The 19,884-nt window shown below is 41.3% G+C and overlaps 1 protein-coding gene across 7 annotated transcripts in view; it reads left to right on the top strand.

Annotated features, from left to right (window-relative positions):
• The window catches only part of ZNF277 (zinc finger protein 277), a 69,819-nt gene that overhangs the window by 18,944 nt on the left and 30,991 nt on the right, over nucleotides 1-19,884 (top strand). For all 7 annotated transcript variants that reach the window (XR_012629172.1, XR_012629173.1, XM_074870245.1 and 4 more), the window contains 3 exons: nucleotides 3,461-3,659; nucleotides 6,800-6,888; nucleotides 8,851-8,933. Coding sequence is in view for 5 of the 7 variants with exons in the window: in XM_074870245.1 (XP_074726346.1) it covers nucleotides 3,461-3,659; nucleotides 6,800-6,888; nucleotides 8,851-8,933 (371 nt within the window). In the remaining 2 variants the exon portion in view is untranslated. The remainder of the gene's footprint in view (nucleotides 1-3,460; nucleotides 3,660-6,799; nucleotides 6,889-8,850; nucleotides 8,934-19,884) is intronic.

Here is a 19,884-nt window from a genome sequence, read left to right as displayed (position 1 = left end):
TTCGAGTGTCTGTGCATGTAGGAGTCATGGTGGAGTCCAAGAACTCAGTCTGAGTGGTTTTGTTTCCCTGTTAGCCCTTAGCTGTGCTTTAGTTAACAGCTTTTCTTCAGTACCTGTGGCCACTCTGCTCCAAATATAGAATCAAAATTAGCTGCTTCTGCAGAGATTTCAATAATATGCTTAGCTTTATTTGTACTATTTTGATATTTGTGTTATGTGTTAGTCCATTAAGTGCCATGCTAAAGGCTGTGCATCTTTGTTCAGCTCTGTGCATTTATGCTCTTGTTCAGTGTTTTTTGCAGCAGATGAGTACAAAGATATTTTCATGGATTCTTTTTTCCATCACCTCCTCCTTTAAGTGCCTTTGAAATAAATTGCATAACCTTCTGCAGTTGCCACACTGGTCCAGTATTCTATATTTAAGTTATCTCTTTTAGTATTATCTACTCTCTTTGGGCAGCAAAAAAATATTCAGCCTAGTTTATTCCTTTCAGTAACTTGCTACTACAGTTAAAGATTAACAGCTCTGTTCTTCCAGCCCAAACAATTGCTATTCCCAAGTACTCATCCTAAATAACTGTATCAGGTCCTTGTCTATGTTGAGTAGCAGTTCCTGCCATACACACCTATCTTTTGAAAGTTGGTTTGTTGTTGAGGCAGATAGACACTTGTTTATTTGGACTTTTAAATGTTTAAATAGGTCATTGCAAGAGACCTAAACCAAAAATGAACAAAAAGCAGTGTAGCTGGGCAGAGCTGAACTGGCTGACAGAGTATCTTCTTAGTTCTCTTGGCATCAGTGAGAGTCAGCAATTGCAAAGGAAATTAAGTTGCTCTACTTTTCTCAGTAAACATGTTTTAGTGATTCTTCAGGCTACAAACTAACACTGACTGTAAGAATGCATAAACCTAGACTTTTGCAGGTAACATCAGTTTTTCTTGGGAGAGCTGACCCTTTCATGAGGATTGCTTTAGCACTTAGTGTCACAGCTGCTATTCTTAAAGTAGAAAAAAATGGGACCATTTATACAATGCCAGTTTAATAAAGAAGTGTCTGGGGGATGGGAATGGGCTGAAGTGCAGGTAAAATTACGAGAGGAGAAATGTTAGATTGTCAACAGCAGTTGTACTGCTCCAGGTAATGCCATGATCTGTGTGCTGCCATCTCTCCATGCTGCTTAGTTTTATGGGATAAACTGAATTCAGTGTAACCCGACCATCAGTCTTCAGCCAAGTCACTGCCTTTCCAGCAAGTTTTATTTTTCAGATGTCCTAAGTACAAGCCTGAACAGTTGTACAGGGCAGATATGTTGTTCCAGGAGCAGCATGGAACCGATGAAGCCATATTCCTATGGTTTTGTACCCTCTCCCACCTGTGGCTCCCCATAGGCTCCAGCTTACCCTCAGTCCCCGGGAGTACCCTTGTCAGACAGCCATGGGCACACGCTGGGGCTGCTCTGAAGCACTACACGGCTGGCCAGCCACTGCTGAACCATGTGTGTGGTGGATGGCAGAGTCTCATTCCCCTCTCTGTGCCTCTTCCTTTACCTGAACAGAAATTTGTCACAGAACTTTAGGAGCTTCCCAGGTCCATCTCTGAAGCTCCACCCCTTCTTTGTTTCAAAGTCTTGGTGGAGAGTGGGGTGCAGCACTGCTCCATTAGCTTATTTTCCTAGGAAAAAATGCTAAATGGCTATGTTTTTTTAAATTATTTTTCAAATTTTCCATGTGGACACAGTACCAGATTATCAGATTTGGTGTGTTTGCCAGTGTATAATGCATATATGTGAATTTTGTAGGGTGAAGGTTGTCACACATTGATTCTTCTACCTGATCAATATTGTTAATTAAACTTCCTTTAACCGTACACATTTTAAAATTCCTGCGTGACAAAATAGTAGACTTAGGAGAAGGTCTTTTTCTTAATTCTTTAGGTATTTTCAGAAACTGAAACCCAGGAGGTTCCCTTTGAACATCAGGAAATGGGTTTTTCACTGTGAGGGTGACTGAGCACTGGCACAGGTTGCCCAGGGAGGTGGTGGAGTCTCCATCCTTGGAGATACTCAAAAGCCAACATGGACCTGGGCAACCAGCTCTAGGTGGCCCTGCTTGAGCAGGGGGTTGGACCAGATGACCTCCAGAGGTTCCTGTCAGCCTCAACCATTCTGTGATTCTGTGAAATTTCATTTTTCTACAGAGGTGTTCATGTCGCTGCAGGAATCCAGGGACATAGAGTTTATTCTCCTGCTGCACAAGTTAAATTCATATCACCAGAGCCAAGGAGACCCATGATGTTTTCTTTTCAGTTCTTATCCTCAGAGTCCAGGAACTATTGTGGAGCTTTTTCTGTTTGCTTTTACTCTCCTTTTGCTATCCAAAATTGATGTAGCTAAAATCAAAGATACATATTGAAATTGGCATTTGCTTCCAAGATAAACCCTTATTAAAGACTGAGATATTATTTGTTTGGAAAATGAACACAGTGGTTTATTTCTGGAGAACTGGAATTTGGTTAGGCTGATGGGGCCAGCTGTTGAAATCTGTTGTTCACACAGTGTTTCTTAATGAATTACACTAATTTATACGAGTGGAAGAGCTTATGAATTTACACTGCTATTGCTTAAATAGGGGGGACACACATATACCCTGGGTCAGTCTGCTTGTTTGCAATACTACTGCAGTACTGTGCAATCCACCCACTTGTTGAACAAACAGCAACAAACCTGGAGAACATAAGCTGGTGACTCACCTCTGTGTGCTGTCGTTTGAGCAACCTATGTCTGACTGGTGCAGTATAATACAAACGTGGGCCACTGACCTTTCCACATGGGGCATGGCTGGCCCCTCCTCAGCATCTGTACAGTTAGGAAGTGTTGCAGTGGGCATAAGCTTCCATGTGGCAGTAACCTTTATCAAGAATAGTCTTTTCCTTTATCACAGAACACTGAGATGCTGATGGGAAAAAAAAAAAAAAAAAGGCAAGACAGATGCATACAGACCTTCAAGAGTTAATCAGGAAATGATAGCATAATTAGGAGAAATCAACATACAAAACAGTTTGTGCTATACAGTCTAAAGCCTTCCTGATAGTATGAGGAATGTGGTGAAGAGCGTAGCTTCATTCATATCAACAGGTAGACTAGGTAGTGAGGAGAAGAAGAAAAGTAGGTTTCTCATCATAAAACTTGCTTTAGTAATAAGCAGAGAACTTGTGTCTGTTTGACTTGGTGTCGGCTGAGAGTTTCAATTGGAGCAGATACTTGAGAACTGTCCTGTGCTAACCTCCCACCATCCATCTTGGAAGTAATGCTTTCAACTTGCTTCCAAGCACCTTGTTGCTGGAATGATCCATGCAACAAAAGTGAACCCAACATGTAAAACCTGTACTGCCCAAAAGTACTCTCAAGTGATGTAATTTGTTCACTTAGTCAAAATTAATTACTCTTTTTACTTATTTTAGATACAGAGTGTATTTTGGAGCCTCTGTCTCTGCCGGAAAGTCCAGGTGGTGGTGCTGCTGTAGAAAGTTGTCCCTATGTGCCTTGTATTTTCTGCGAAGAATGCTATCTCTTAGCTGAACAAAACCAGCTCCTGAAGCACATGATTATTGAACACAAGCTCGTCATAGCCGATATGAAACTGGTTGCAGATTTTAGAAGGTAAGGGGTTATATTGTTTAAAATGAGTGTGTATGTGTGCAGATATAGAAAGCTTCAGAAAACTAGAGATCATCTTTTTAAAATACTTTAAAAAGAAGTGGGGTGTTGCGGGATGATTTTTATTACTTTTTGATGAGCTTTTTGTTGCTGGGTCATAAGGTTGTTTTCCTGTTCCCCTCCGACTCCCCATCCCCTAGATGTTGCTGGGACCAGGGGACTTGATATCAGAATACAGGACAATTCCTCTCAGACATTCTTTGACATATCCTAGGGACTTTTCAGGTCCTGTCATTAATCAACAAGTGATATACAAACTAGAAAGCTGTTTATTGCATAAAGCACATTCTAGACAATCAACTCTCATAATTTTGGGTTTTATTCATATAGGACAAGACTATTTCTACCACTGTACAATGTCCTAAAGCTGTGTATTGTATGCAGAAGCTGCTCAGCACAGGATCTCTCACATTCTGGGATGAAATTCATTTTCCCTATTTTAAGGATGCCAGTATTTCCCCATAGAAATCACATTTAATCCTTAACTATACTTTACAGTAATGTGATCTACATACAACTGTGACCCCTACAGCTGTGTCATTGATCATCTCAGCAGGGTCACGTTTGACTCAACTTCCTCCAGTAGTTGGCATGGCCCCAGCTGGCTTGTAACTTCAGAGACTAGGCACTTTCTTGGCATTTTGCTTTCACACACAGTAATGTATGGGCCAGGCAGTAGGCTAGATGGTACCTGCCAGTTTGTAGATAGTTCTGTTGCAGTGTTTAAATGTTGGCTGGATAATTTCTCAACTAAAAGGAGTTTTCTCGAGGGTCTTCTGTGATTAATTACTCAGCCAAAGCCAATAACTTGTGTCTATCAAGATGCAAAAATTAAATATTAAGAGGAAATTTTGGAAGAAAAATGTCAGCCATATAAAACCTTATTTGGATGTATGAGCTTAATATTGCTTAAAATTGAAAACTGATACTTATTTTTGTTTGGTTTTATGCTGAAAGCAGGCAGAACATGAAGACAATGTTCTTTGGAGATAATGCTAGTTTCTTCAGATAAATAAAGTGATCAGAGCTGCTCAGTCATGGACCACCTGTTTAAGTGTGCTTAGGGGATTATTCTGCGTTAAAAGAAATGTGTTTTAAAATCACCTTTTCGTGAAAATGACCATGTAGATTCTTTTTGCTGCTAATGCAATCAGAAGGTAGCCAGATCTTATAGAAAGTGGCTCCAGGATGTGAAATGATGGGAGTTGTTACTCTGAAGTGTGCCTTCTTTTATTTGCTGTAGTGAATATTAGTAAAATAGTCTAACACTGTGCACAAAAAAAGGAAGTATAATCTGAGGTGTTAAACTAAAGTGTGGAAAATGCAGGGAAACAACGATGAAAACATAGGGGGTTTTTATACTTAGCAACAAGTTACAATCAGCCTTAAGAATACGTTTCTGGACAGAACTGCAAGAAGTAGAGAATCCAGAGAAGAGCAATGCTAATGGAAAACTTTTTTTTAACTTGGAAGAATAAAGATAAGTTGGCATGAGGGCAAGGGAAAGAGATAAGGGGAATGAGCTTCCACTGCATGACGACACAATCGCTCATGGACACTGATCACTCATTCTCTCTCCCTGGATGTATGACAAGGCATTGGCTTTATTTGATGATTGATTATTTGAGTTAAGTCTTACGATATGAAATCTCTTAACAGTAAGCTTCATGACACAGATGATTATGGTTAGGTGAGTTTGTCCAAACAGTGTTCATTTATTTCAGTGCAGGGGCAGACTAAATGACATCTTGAAATCCCTTCATTTGCACATTTATGTCCTAAAAGCTCAAGGATGACTTATTCTGGAAGACTTCTTGTTTTATGTAGCAGCAAGACTGTTTCATTGTGCATTATAAACAGTGGAGTAGGGGAACAACAAAATGCTCACCTCTTACTGACACCTAATGATGCTTCTGAATGAGCTTCGGCCATACATGCTGGCTTCACTGTGCTTAGCTGTCTGCTGTACCAGAGGTTCTTCATATCAAGGTTAGCAGAAACAAGCATGTGCGAATTCCTTGGCAGCTGCAGTTGAAGTCCTCAATATATAAGTTAGGTGGTAAATAGAGGTAATGTGAACCACCACAGGATGTGATGATAGTTGTCGCAAGTAAACTTTTAGATTGCACAAGTATTAAAAGCTGCAACTATTTAGAAATGTTCTCATAATAATGATAACTGATTTTTTATGATTCTTTTCCTAATTTGATGACATGTCAATAGGAAGCTGTCATTGAATAGTTAGCCTTTACCTTACCAACTCTCCCATAATTTATATCATGATGTCATAAGTATAAATATAAGCATGCACTTAAGCATTTTCAGATTTTTTTTTTTACAGTAAGATTCTGAATAATTAGCACAAGGATTGCACGGTTCCCTTCATCATATAATTGAAGGTGATGATTTCTTCTTCATTAGACAGTAACTTCTAGTTCAGGGGGAACCTAATCTCAGTTGGGGTCTGTTGATGCTGCCGTAATACAAACAATGATAGTACAAGAATGTTTTTAAACAACTGTAGCTGATGGGTTAAACCTTCAAGATGTGTTTAGGGCTTTGCTTATTCTGTCTGCTATCACACCCCCAGGGTGTTTGGGGACTTCATTTTTCTGTCTTTCTAGTTGTCTGCCAAGCTACTCCACAGGAGACCTGCCAAAACCTCACTTTTGACAAGTTGGTGTTTTTACCGAGTTTCAGATTCCTGCCTGCGTCTTGCAGAAAACAGAGCACAATATTTGGGGAATTTGAGAGTACTCTGTAGTATATCCTTTCAGTAAAGATGCATCTGAGTGGCACTTCTGTCTGAAGATGTGAATAGGTCACAGTGTTTATGTAAAACGTAATGCAGATCTGTTCTTCACTTTGACAGGGTAGTTAAACCCAGTTTTAATGAAGATGAATTAATTTAATTAATTTGAAAACTAGATTGAAGGAAATAAAAACAGAGACAGGAATTAAATAAAAGCACAAAACAGTCTTAAGAATTTAGAGGATGGAAAAAAACGAGAGCCAATCAACTGTTTATTAAACTTTTTTTGATGTTTCCTTTTTCAGTAATCATCTCCCCCTTATTTTCAAAGATACATCTTGTACTGGAAGAAAAGGTTTGCAGAACAGCCCATCACAGACTTTTGTAGTGTGATAAAAACAAATTCGGAAGCACCATTAGGTAAGTATGCTCCTTGCTTACTCTCTGTTGGCCAGATCATGTGATAATTTTTGGCATATACTGCTGCTTTGATCAGCCAAGTGTGAAGTAATCTGACACTAGGTCAGAAAACCACAGAAGTAATATTTAACTCTTAACCACATATTTAAACTTACCTTTTCCAAGGATTGCAACATGTGCATCAGCACTGTGCTGAGTGAGGATGAGCTTGATACATGCTTAAATGCACTGCCAAGTTGGGGCCAGTTGCAAATCAAGGCCTAGAAGCAGTGCTGCTTGCATTGTGGCTAGGGAAGCTTTGGGACCCACTGCATAAATAATTGGTGACAGTCCTTCCACAAATGTGGAGAAACATTCCCGGGGAGCTGTCTTTTCCACTACCCCCACTGATGCTGCTAACTCTTCCTGGACGTCAGGACCACAATCACCCTTCCTTTCCCCTGCTACAACGCTTACTGCCCCAAGAGTATTAGAAGACAGTATCTTCACAGTAGGGGTACAAAGACTGCCATTTTCTGGGCTCCAACGCAAGACCAAAGACCATACTTCACTGTGCGTTGGCACAGTGGGACATTCCATCATAAGGACAGTGATGATTCTGCGAAGGAAGTGTTTTTCTCAGAAGTAGCTGATGCATTTCTTTGGCTTCCCTTTTCTAATAGAAAAATGTAGTTTACCTGAAAGCAGATAAAAGAATATTAGGTCTTTCCTGCATCTTTAATTCTCCGTAGAGAGCTTAAAAGAGAGGAAGAAATGCATGCAGCCAGTGTCAGACGTGGGTGGAAGGTGAAAACTGAGTACAAAAGGGATGAAAATAAATTGTTTTAATTATTCAAACTAATTTTAAGAAAAATAGTCCTAGAAAACATGAAAATCACTCCAAAGACCATAACTGTGTTTCTCTTACATATGTATGGTTTTGCTTCTGAAATTTTAACACTTAACACTCAGTTTGAAGACTGGAAATCAAGTGCCTGAATTCCAGAGCTTGACAGAATTCTAAACCATCAATAGCCCTTCCAGAGGACACTGAGAATACTTTGTAATTTGTTTGTTAACAAATTTGTTAATTTTAATGGCTAGCTCCTTCAAATTTGATAGCTCAGAAATCAGGGGCTTTGTCTGACTTCATGGAGGCTTCTGTGTGAAAAGATTGGAAAGGCTGAAATCTAGCAAGTTTAAAATGGTGAAAGACTTAATAATGGTCACTTCAGTTCACCAACCACATAATCTTTTGATTGATAAATGAGTAACTTTCAAATGCAAAATATTTTTGTAAATGGTTTTATATATTCTTACATGCTGAGTACTTTTAAGGTAATTCGTTTGAATAAGATTTGGCTTGTCATTAAATTGTATATGAACATAAATAGTAAAAAGGTTAATAAGCATAAAATGTGGGTAAAATGTGTAAGTAGAAATGTAAATTAGGCAAGTCTCAGTGTATGTTACTAAACAGTTGTGGTGCATATCTGCAGATAGAACAAGATCTGATGATAAAAGGTAATGTGATCGGTCAGGGTAAGGGGAGAGCATACCAAATGATGATAACTATTGAAAACTGACAGTTACTTAGGGAAATAACTGAAAATCTCACAGGCAAGATAAAGGTGATTTCATATTTCTTTCATGCTGACTATACTGTAACCAATATAAATTATTAAAATTGCTTTATGTCTTCAGAAGAACCGTCAAAAAAAGAATAAAGCTGGTAGTGGGGAAAATCTGTGCAAGACTTGTCTTTGTACTGCAATATAAATGATGTAAAGGTCTTATAAATATATATATACAAATATTTAAGCATGTTTCATTAAATTATTAAATTTAACTGACTTCTGTAGATTAGAAAACACATTCTCACATTCTTAACGCATTCCAAAGGTTTAGCAAATTATGTGCCAGAAATATTCAAAGCAGCTACAACTTCCCATTCCTTACCCACACTTCCTAATCTCTTAACAGAAGAACAGGACAATTATTTTCTTCTATGTGATGTTTTACCAGAAGACAGATTACTTAGAGAACAGCTTCAGCAAAAGAGACTGGTAAGAAACTACTGTTGTTTCATTTTTTGAGGTAAACAGTTCATAGTGTAATATATGGTAACTTAGTGGGCATTTTAAAGTGAAAGCATTTTTTGCTAGACTGCAAAATCCTGATTTTTTTATACTTTTTTTAAGCTCATTTCTCTAGCTGCTGCAGAAACATACACAAACTCCTTGTTTATAGATTTTTTCCTTGGAATAAATTTACAGGTTGTATGTCAGTGTTCACATGAGTGGAAAATCTGCCCAGAGCACTGGAAAAGGCTGAGTGTGCTGAACATTTTTCTTCTTGCAAAAATCTGCAATGCGTTGACACACTATCTTTTGTGTAATAATATACATGTAGGGAAATTAGCAAAATAAAACTCTGTGATACTGTGAAAAGGAAAGGTGATACTTACTTACAAAATCTTTAAGCAAGTTGGTTTTGTGCATTCACAGTCTCTTACCCAGATTTCATTAATTCACACTCACATAGTCACAAGTGTCATGGTGCATGAGTGAAGGAAGTCTGACCAGTATTATTTCTGTAAGATGCAAAGGACAAGAAATGCCAGCTGTTGAGTCCTCATGAACTGCTCTGGTTCTTCCTGCTTGGGGTTGGCAACCTAGGACTTTGGACAGAGCTCTCACATATCTTAGGAGTTGTCAGTTCTGAATGGGTGGTCCTTCACATTAAGCTCTTGCTGACTTCAGCTTCCATGAGTCTTAGTCCAGGTTGCTGACCACTAGGGGTTTTTTTGTTGTTTTCTTGTTTGAAATATACATCTGTAGTCTGTTTTTGCTTTGGGGCTAATTTAAAAATGAATGTTATGGGATACATAGCAGCCTTGTTGCTAGTCTCCTCATGTTAGGATGCAGGGTTTTCTGCTGGCAAGTCATCTGTACTGTGAGGTGTTAGGGTGCAGGCCTTATGGTCTTTACATAAATATGCTCCTCAGTTTACTGCTGGCAGCTATGTCCTGGGAATTGTCAACACAGGCCTTTTAACCCTTTGTTATGCTGTTTCTTCTGGTATGTTTCTGTTACAAGTCTGTACATACACAACATGCAACTAAAAACACCTTAAATCATAAGCATTCAGAATGAAGAAGGTGCTTACAAAAACCAAATTCTAGTTCCCAGGAAAATTTGGATAGGCAAAATCCATTTGGTTCAACTACCCTGTGAGTGCTGTTTCAGTTTGCTGGCTAATGTTCTGCAGCTTGCAGCGCATGACTAGCAAATTCCCAGAACCCATGGAGTATATACAAGTCTTACACAGCTCTTTGTAGGATCTCAGCTCCTTCAAAGGAGAATTGTGGTGGTTCTGCCACTGAGGATTTCCCATGAAGTTGGAGTTGCCTCAGCTGAAATCTTCATTTCTGCGTAGGTCCATTGGATGGTCGTGGACTCAGAAAAAAGCAGCTGATGCAGTCATGCTTAGCATGCGTCTCTTCCAGTTCACTGTAAGAGAAGACATCCCGGATCAGTAAAAAAGGCTTGTCTAGATCAGTATCTTATCCTTGATAGCAGCAAAGTGTCTATGGTATTTTCCCTCTTCTGATCCAGTGGTGATTCTTTCTCAACATATTCCCCTAGTCTCCAACAATTGGCAGCTCAAGAATTTCTTGATTCAGCAACATTGTATCTATGTTTATTAACACAATAGATTTTTTTTTTCATGAACCTCCAGCTCTGAACCTGCACAAACTTCCAGTATTCACAGCTTCCTGCAGCAGTGAGTTGCACAACTTAACTACACACTGGGAGAGAACCATTTGTTCGGTCCTTTTGAACCTGTCACCTCAGACCTGGCTGGTTTTTGTATTTGAAGAAGTAGTGGACAATTCGTCCTTAATCTTATCCAAACCACTCATGATTTGTCTCCAGATTTATCTACCTTACATTAGGTCTTTCATTGGTCATGTGCTGAAGTGCACCCTCATGGCAAAAGCAGCCAACAGCATCCTGGGCTGTATTAGGAAGAGTGTTGCCAGCAGGTCAAAGGAGGTGATCCCTCCCCACCACTCAGCACTGGTGAGACCACATCTGGAGTGCTGGGTCTAGTACGAGAAAGTTATGGACTTACTGGAGCAAGTCCCGTGCAGGGTCATAAATACTGCAACATCCTTCATACAAGGAGAGGCTGAGAGAGGTTGGACTGTTAAGCCTGGAACTCAAGGCTCAGGGGGGATCTTACCAATGTATATGTATAATATATAAACATAATAATGTAAAAATACTTCTCAGTAGAGCCCACCAACAGGACAAGAGGCAATGGGCATGAATTAAAAATCAGGAAATTCCCTCTGAAAACAAGAAGACACTTTTTTACTCTGAGCTTGGTCAAACACTAGAACAAGTTACCCAGAGAAGTTGTAGAATGTCTGTGGGGATATTCAAAACACAACTAGACACGGTCTTGGGTAACAAGCTCTAGGTGACTGTTTTGCTGATTAAGGATACCAATTAAACTCGGACACCAGAGTGAAAAGAGTAGGCGTATTTTACTGGTGATAACTAAATAATGTAACAGAGTAATACAGAAAACATGCAGGAATAAAAGGCAGAATAATGCACCTAAAACAACAAATAGGAAAATACAGGGTAATGCATCAAATCATTACTACGAGAGAGAGAGAATAGTGATTAAGAAAGACACATCACCACTTGCATACGTTACCCTCATCCAGATCCGCAGTCGCTGGGGAGCCCCGATTACAGCGAGGATTTGGAGACCCTGTCCCGGCAAGTGGGAAATCCTACGCGGTGCGTCCACCTGTAGGTGAGGCATCCAAAGTTGCTGCAAATGGGTCCAGCCTTATATACTAGAGATCGGCAAGCCAGAATAACTGGCACCTTTGTTTTGAGTGGAAAATATCTGGTTTCACTCTCCTGTTGGATTCCACCCAAAGCCTGGCCAGGGCTCGGGGGGGGAGACCAAGGGAGTTTCTAACAAGGCCGAACACTCGGGTTCTCAGCCTTGAACAAGGCTAGACAAGGGAAGTTGGATACATTCTCTCAGCATTTAATTCTCACTACTGATTATATTCTGTCTAAGCTTCATCTTTCACTAGTGAGAATTCATACTTTGTTAATGATTACATACTAGTTAGCAGCTTCGGCTCGGGGCCTGTTGTTCAGGCTTCAGTGTTTCAACGCTTTAGCACTTTTTACATCAGCATAAGTGGTTTGTTATAATTTAGTACAACACCTACTAGCACAATGGTTATCAGTTATAAAATATACAGGATTCATCTATAGGTCAACTCTGGCTTGGGCCTGTTGTCCAAGCATTAGCACTTCAGTGACCCTGCTTGGGCATTATCATGGTTTGAGCCCAGAGGGCAACTTGGCACCACGCAGCTGCTCACACCTCTTACCCCCGAGGAAGAGGAAGGAGAAAATAAAGCAAAAGGCTCGGGAATCAAGATAAAGACAGGGAAGGATGACTCACCCATTATGGTCACAGGCAAAAGACAGACTCGTTAGGGGAAGAAAAAAATAACAGAAGTTTAATAAAGACACTAACAAAAACAACACTTAACTGACAAAGTAGCACAGTGAGAAGTATAGCCACATCTTTAAAAACACCTTTCCCCCACCCTTCCCTTCTTTCTGGGCTCAGCTTTGCTCATGATATCTCTACCTCCTGCCCCTCCACTGGCACAGGGGGCAGGGAATGGGGGGTGTGGTCAGTCCCACTGCTTCTTTCTCCTTGGAGACACAGGGGAGTGGGACAGGTGAGAACTCCTTTCATTCTTCCCTTGCTCCAGCATGGTTCCTCTCTCGTGGGAGACAATCCTCCATGAACTTACTCCAATGTGAGTCCTTCCCACGGGCCGCAGCGTTTCCCGAGCTGCTCTGGTGCGGATCCCTCCCGTGTGTTGCAGTCTTCCCAGTGCCAAACTACAACGGTGGGGGCTTCTTCCCACAGAGTCCCGTCCTTCTTTGGGTACATCCACCTGCGCTGGCGTGGGGTCCTCCACGGGCTGCAGATGGGCATCTGCTCCACTGTGGACCTCCATGGTCAGCAGGGGAACAACCCTGCCTCTCATCAAGGGCTGCAGGGGAGTCTCTGCTCCAGTGCACCTCCCCTCCTTCCTTTCACTAACCTTGTGTTTGTACAGATGTTCTCCTCACAACTCCTCCTTGCAACTCCAACTCCTTCTCCCAGGTTTCACTTCTTAAATACGTTATCACAGAGGCGTGTCCACCATTGCTAACTGGCTTGGCCTTGGCCAGGGGCGGGTCTGACTTGAGGCTGGGGAGCTTCAAGAAGCTTCTCACAGGGGGACACTGCTGTAGCCCCCCTCCCCTGCTACCAAAACCGCTGCCATTCACACAAACCCAGCACAAGCATGAGGGTTGGACTAGTTGCTCTCAAGGGGTCCTTTGCAACCTCAATTATTCAATGATTTGTGGTTGAGGCTGCTGTCTATTTGGTGGTTCTTCACTGTGCATAATTGTTGCATTTCTCTGTACCTTTTCCAGTTTCCTATAATCCCTTTGAGGTTATGAAAGACATCTTGAATATTGCATGTGGGCACGCAGTGTCATAATGATGTTCATTTCCCAAGCATATATCATGTTGTTTATGGCTTTGAGGAAGGAAAGAGGGTCATGATTGAGCATGCAGCTAATGTTTTCATAGATCTGTCTATTGTAACAGCAACTCCTGGCTGCTACACATTGGACTGTACTTTTTGGTTTTTTAAAGGGCATTTATTTCTGGTTTTGTAGTGTTTTGTGCTACGCAGTCCTATTACAACTAAGACTTCCCTCTGCTGCCAGTGTCAAGGTAGTGCAGAGTCTATTGGCAGGTGAGCTGTCTGATCTGCTCTGCAAATAAACATTTCTTTAAATACAAAAAGAGTGCAGGATTTAGCCCAAAGCAAGTGCTGGTTTTGTTTACAAAGTAATCAAGTTAGAAAAGAAAGAAGTATGCATTCTTATTGTGGTGTGAAATAGCCTTTGCTATTAACGCTGTTTTAAATGTCATAATTGTATCTTCAGTTTTTACAGAAAGATTTTGTGAAATCAAGCTGCAGCTGTAGTTGGGGCTAATGGAGTCACCACTTTAGTTACAGCAATAAAGTCCGTTTATTTTTTCATTTCCTTTTGCTGCAATCTGAGTGTTGACTTGCAAGTTAAATAGTTATTTTGCTTTGAAAAGTCTTTTACCTCCAGACAAGTCCAGCAATTAAGAGTGAGCTGGCAAATGGGCTCATGTGAGTTGTACAGAATAAAGACCAGAACTATACAACTTTTGATGATTTTTCTGCAGCCTTTGAATCCTAACTGCTGTCTTCAACAGCAAGCCCAAACAAGGACAAATGTTGTCTTTCAAATGTGTTAGCTGAAGCATTTCATTTTGCAGTTTTGAAACTCCAGTTTAGGAATATTTCAGGCCGTATTGCAGCAGGGATGCTAGCCAAGGTGAATGTCATGCAGAGACATTATGGTGACTGTGATGTATTGAGAGAGGCCAAGGAATGAGCCTGAACTAGGTTAGAGAGCACAGCTTGCTGAAATAGCTGTCAAAGCTGTGTAATACAAAACAGATACAGTCTTTTGGAAAAACACAGTCTTGACAAAGAATTTGTAGTTGTGAAGCAGTACCAGGCAAGGAAGTCCTGGCGGCAAGACTCAAGATAATAGGAGGGGCAGTGTCAGTATAAGCCACTTGGGCTTATCTTTAAGATTTTTCTAAAAAAGGTAAAAACCCCAAACCTATTTTAAGAAAATACACACTTCCTATCACAGCATTTACCTTGCCTTACTCTCATGTTTACAGCTGTTCTTCTGTCATGTGACTGGTAGTTTTAGGTGAAGAGGTTACTCTTCCTCCCAGTAAATAGACCCTGAAGGGGAGCCTTCACCAAAACTGGAAGAGGGACTCAGCTATGCCGGCTTCCCAGGATGAACTGTTTGTATGATCCCCAGTTTGTTACAAGCTTAAGCTGAGACAAGGTTGTTCAAGAAGTTGAAGCTATGCACTGGAAGGGATCGAGATGCTAGCCTGCTTTAACGTAATGCAACATCAGAAGTGCTTACAGAGTATCTAATAATGTCAATATAGTAATACCTACATCTGAAATTCTATAGGTCCTTCTTTTCATATTTAGTTGCCTTTCTCAAGCACTCTGGAATCTTGCCCATCCTCCATGGGTTTTTGAAGACATTTCACACCAATGGTCAGAAATCATTTTATCTAATTCCGTAATGACTCTTGGTTATATTCTGTCAGATTTGAATACATATAACATCCAGCTTTTAACGTTTTCTTACCCTTTTCTGGTCTCAGTTCTTTGTTTCTTTTGTTTTAAGTGCATTTCATTAACAGTTGTGACATAATTAATCTTTCCTACAAAGACTGAAGCCCTGAATATTACAAGCATTCCTCTTATGTCTGTGTTTGATCTCTTCCTACATTAAGTAATGGATCGCTGCTTTTCTTTGTTACTTATTTCTAATGTGTTTGGGTGTGGAGGAGATTGGTTTTTGTTATTCCGTTTTACTGTGTTAGCCTGTCTCCATCTTCTTCTGGTTGTCTTAGTTCAGACAAACTTCACCTTTCTCCTGTTTCAGCTTGGTAGCCTGTGGTACATGTCTACTGTAATTTCAGACCTCTTTTTCTTTTCATATGTCTTTGCACAGTTACTTAGTTTTCATCATATCATGAAACTCTTCCTCCCTTCTTTAATTGACTCAGCTTCCTGGACAGCCTGTAAGAATGTCTTCTACAGCAGTGTCACAGTACCGTTCAAAGCCTGAGTCATCTGACCTGTCAGTGATTACAGTCTCTTCAAGTGTAGGTTCTAGCCTGTATTGCTTCAGTAGCTGAGTCAACTCAAGAAGAGGAGTGATAGGGAAGAGAGGAAGAACCTAAGATCAAGTGGAACAGGCAGCTAGGGGAACAATCCCTTATAGCCATCCCAGTTAGCCATTCCCACTGTTCACTTTGAACTCAAGCTCTGCAGACTAGGCTGCAATCAAGGATAAAGTACAGAAAAAAAACATTTTCCCTGTTCCTAAGAGTCAGCTTGCCATACAAAAAAAGTCAGGAGAATGCACCGCAGAGGTTTCACAATAAATTTATAACACTCGTGTTACAATCCTGAAACTTTTGCCAATTCATTATAATGCCAGTTAAGTATATATTTTGGTCTTTGTATCCATTCAGTCTTCCTAGGATCTGTGACTGGGCAGATTGTCCAGCTTGTTCTCCTTCTTAGATCCTTTCCCCACTCACCGCCACCATTTTCTTCCCAATTTCCTGTTTTTCCAGTCGGTCACAACTCCTATTTCTCTCTGGGGTTTTTTGCTGCTGTCCTTTCAAACCTAGTTTAAAATCTCCCCACTTAGCTGACAAGCTGATGTCCTAAGATGCTTTTTTCTTGTCAGAGGGCGCCTTGGTAGCCTTTGTTTCCCCAGCCGTATGATGATATTTTTAAATCACAGAATCACAGAATCATCTAGGTTGGAAAAGACCTTGAAGATCATCCAGTCCAACCATTAACCTAACATTGACAGTTCCCAATTCCACCATATCCCTAACCGCTATGTGAACCTGACTCTTAAACACCTCCGGGGATGGGGACTCCACTGGGCAGCCCATTCCAACGCCTAACAACCCGTTCTGTAAAGAAATAATTCCTAATATCCAGTCTAAACCTTCCCTGGTGCAACTTGAGGCCATTACCTCTTGTCCTATCGCTTGTTACTTGGTTAAAGAGACTCATCCCCAGCTCTCTGTGCCCTCCTTTCAGGTAGCTGTAGAGGGTGATGAGGTCTCCCCCAGTTCCCTCAGCTGCTCCTCGTACGACATGTGCTCCAGACCCTTCACCAGCTTCGTTGCCCTTCTCTGGACACGCTCGAGTAATTCAATGTCCCTTTTTGTAGTGAGGGGCCCAAAACTGAACACAGTAATCAAGGTGCGGCCTCACCAGTACCGAGTACAGGGGTAAGATCACTTCCCTGTCCCTGCTGGCCACGCTATTTCTGATAGAAGCCAGGATACCATTGGCCTTCTTGGCCACCTGGGCACACTGCTGGCTCATGTTCAGCCGGCTGTCAATCAACACCCCCAGGTCCCTCTCTGACTGGCAGCTCTCCAGCCACTCCTCCCCAAGCCTGTAGCACTGCTGGGGGTTGTTGTGGCCCAAGTGCAGCACCCGGCATTTGACCTTATTGAAACTCCTACAGTTGGCCTTAGCCCATCGCTCCAGCCTGTCCAGATCTCTCTGCAGAGCCTCCCTACCCTCGAGCAGATCAACACTCCCACCCAACTTGGTGTCATCTGCAAACTTACTGAGGGTGCACTCGATCCCCTCGTCTAGGTCATCAATAAAGATGTTAAACAGGAGTGGCCCCAAAACCGAACCCTGGGGGACACCACTCATGACCGGCCACCAACCAGATTTAACTCCATTCACCACAACTCTTTGGGCCCGGCCATCCAGCCAGTTTTTTACCCAGCAAAGTGTGTGCCCATCCAAGCCGTGAGCAGCCAGTTTTGCCTGCTGGACTCCCATATCCTTCAAGGCAGCCTCCCAAGGGATTTTGTTAATCAGTCTTTTGAACAGGTCAAAGTTTGCCCTCCAGAAGTCTAAGGTGGCAGTTTTACTAACCCCTCTCTTTGTTTCTCCAAGGATCGAAAACTCAATCATCTCATGATCACTGCACCCTAGACGGCCTCCAACCTTCACTTCCCCCACAAGCTCTTCCCTGTTCACAAGAAGCAGGTCCAGGAGGGCACCTTCCCTGGTCGGCTCACTCACCAGCTGTGTGAGGAAGTTATCCTCCACACATTCCAGGAACTGCCTGGATTGTTCCCCCTCTGCTGTGTTGTGATCCCAGCAGATACCCGGGAGGTTAAAGTCCCCCACAAGAACAATGGCAAGTGACCACAAGATTTGTCCCAACTGTTTATAGAAAGCTTCATCCACCTCACTGCTTTGGTTGGGAGGTCTATAGCAGACTCCCACAGCAAGATCCGCTTTATTGGACCTTAACCTAATCCAAACACTCTCAACCCCATTATCACTATACTTGATGACTATCCCTGTTTTTCCAGTCAGTCACAACTCCTATTTCTCTCTGGGGTTTTTTGCTGCTGTCCTTTCAAACCTAGTTTAAAATCTCCCCACTTAGCTGACAAGCTGATGTCCTAAGATGCTTTTTTCTTGTCAGAGGGCTCATTGGTAGCCTTTGTTTCCCCAGCCATATGATGATATTCTTAAATCCTCCCTAGTTTGTCACTGTTTCCATAGCTGTATATTCATCTCCAGAAGATGTTGATCTATGTCTGTGCCTTGAACTCAGTGGAAAAGGTTCAGGAAAACTGTACCCATTCCTTTTCCTACTTCATTCTTGTTCACAGTGTATTGTGGTAACGTCTTATCTGAGTACCTAGTAAAAAGTCAGGAATGCCCACTTGGGTGATCAGCCTGTACCAGATGAAGTGGAGTACTCTCAGTTTCATCTCCAGATGGGCAGTATCTCTTGAAAGATCAGTAGGTCACTGCCCCATTGCTTTCCTCTCTTCTCTGTTCCAAAAGTGGGTCTCTAATGCCATCATCCTTCATTCCTTAGAGACTAGTCTTCAACGTGCCAGTCTGTCTGGGACTCTGTTTGTGACATTCTTGAACTATGTATGAATTTTCACATTCACTGGATGAGAGGGAAAAGTGCACAAAGTAGTCGATAAACACATGTATGTTGGATGGTGTGACAGCTGGCTTCAAAAGTATTGAGTGTTTTCCAGACTGGACGTCTTATCCTGACAATTTTGTGGTATTCCCATGCACGTTACAGCTAAGCTGTTTCCTGAAGGGCTTCTCCAGCAGGAATCTCTGATAATATTAAAGAAAAGGCACTCTTCTTGAAATAACATTGAAGAAGATGTGATAATGATTACAGAGTTGGAAGATTATTTTTTCTGTACTCAAGAAGCAAGAAAATATTGTTTGAAGTGGGAGAACTGAATACAGTGATCAGTAAGGAGAGAAGCTGAATGTAGAAGTGAGGAGACAAGCTATTGTTATACAGCTAAAATGCAGGTCTCTACAGAGAGACATGAAGTTTACGATACCATGATTCTTTGTTAATATTTTTCCTATTTAGCAGCTACAAGCACAACCTAAAGCTCATCAGCCAATTTTTGAGGAAACTATAGACGCAAAACCAAACATAATTCTCTTACTCCAAGAGTAGTTTATCCTAATGGTGTGTATAATTGTTGTATAATTGTCAAATAATGTGCTTGACAAGTTTCTGGAGACTGTAGTACATCTCAAGTGTCACCAGTCCTGGTCTTTGTCTCAGTGTACTCTGCTGATTTGTTTTATTACCAGTAAAGTGTATAAGCAGCTTCTTGTTGTGATCTGCCAGCATGATTGTTTCATTTCGGTTGGGTGTTTTTAAACCAGAATCTGTTTCATTTGCTTCCTTTGCCTACAGCAATAGCTAGTTTCTGTGAGCACTCAGCAGGGAAATGTAACTCTTATTTAAATTGGAAGAAACTGCAACTAAAGATACACACTGTGTGTTTGAGAGATCACCTAGGAGAGCTTGATAAAATACGTATTTTTATTGTGAAGCCTCTATCTTATATTATTTAGAACCAAATTCACACCCACGTTGCTATCTCTGGTAATAACTTATTTCTCGGACAGACACTCTGATTTCAGTAGTATTAATGAGTCTGTTATCATGACAGAAGGAATGTGGCCTGTGATCATGCACTCTTCACAACAGTGTGACTGAGTGCTCGGATGTTTGACTCCTGCACAATGTAACATTCATGAAGTTTCCTCTACAAAGGAACATCTTTAGGCAAATTACTTCTCTGGAGGATATAGCGCCATTTATAAAAAGCTTTGATTGGAACTTCTCTTAAGTGATCATTTGTATAATATGCTGTCTTCCTAGTCTCTTGCCTAGAGAGGATGAGAGCAGAGGCCCA

This window comes from Strix uralensis, chromosome 5 (assembly GCF_047716275.1).
Source record: "Strix uralensis isolate ZFMK-TIS-50842 chromosome 5, bStrUra1, whole genome shotgun sequence".
Taxonomy (NCBI): domain Eukaryota; kingdom Metazoa; phylum Chordata; class Aves; order Strigiformes; family Strigidae; genus Strix; species Strix uralensis.
Note: the sequence above shows the minus strand (reverse complement) of the source record. Positions and strands in the feature narration are given on the sequence as shown.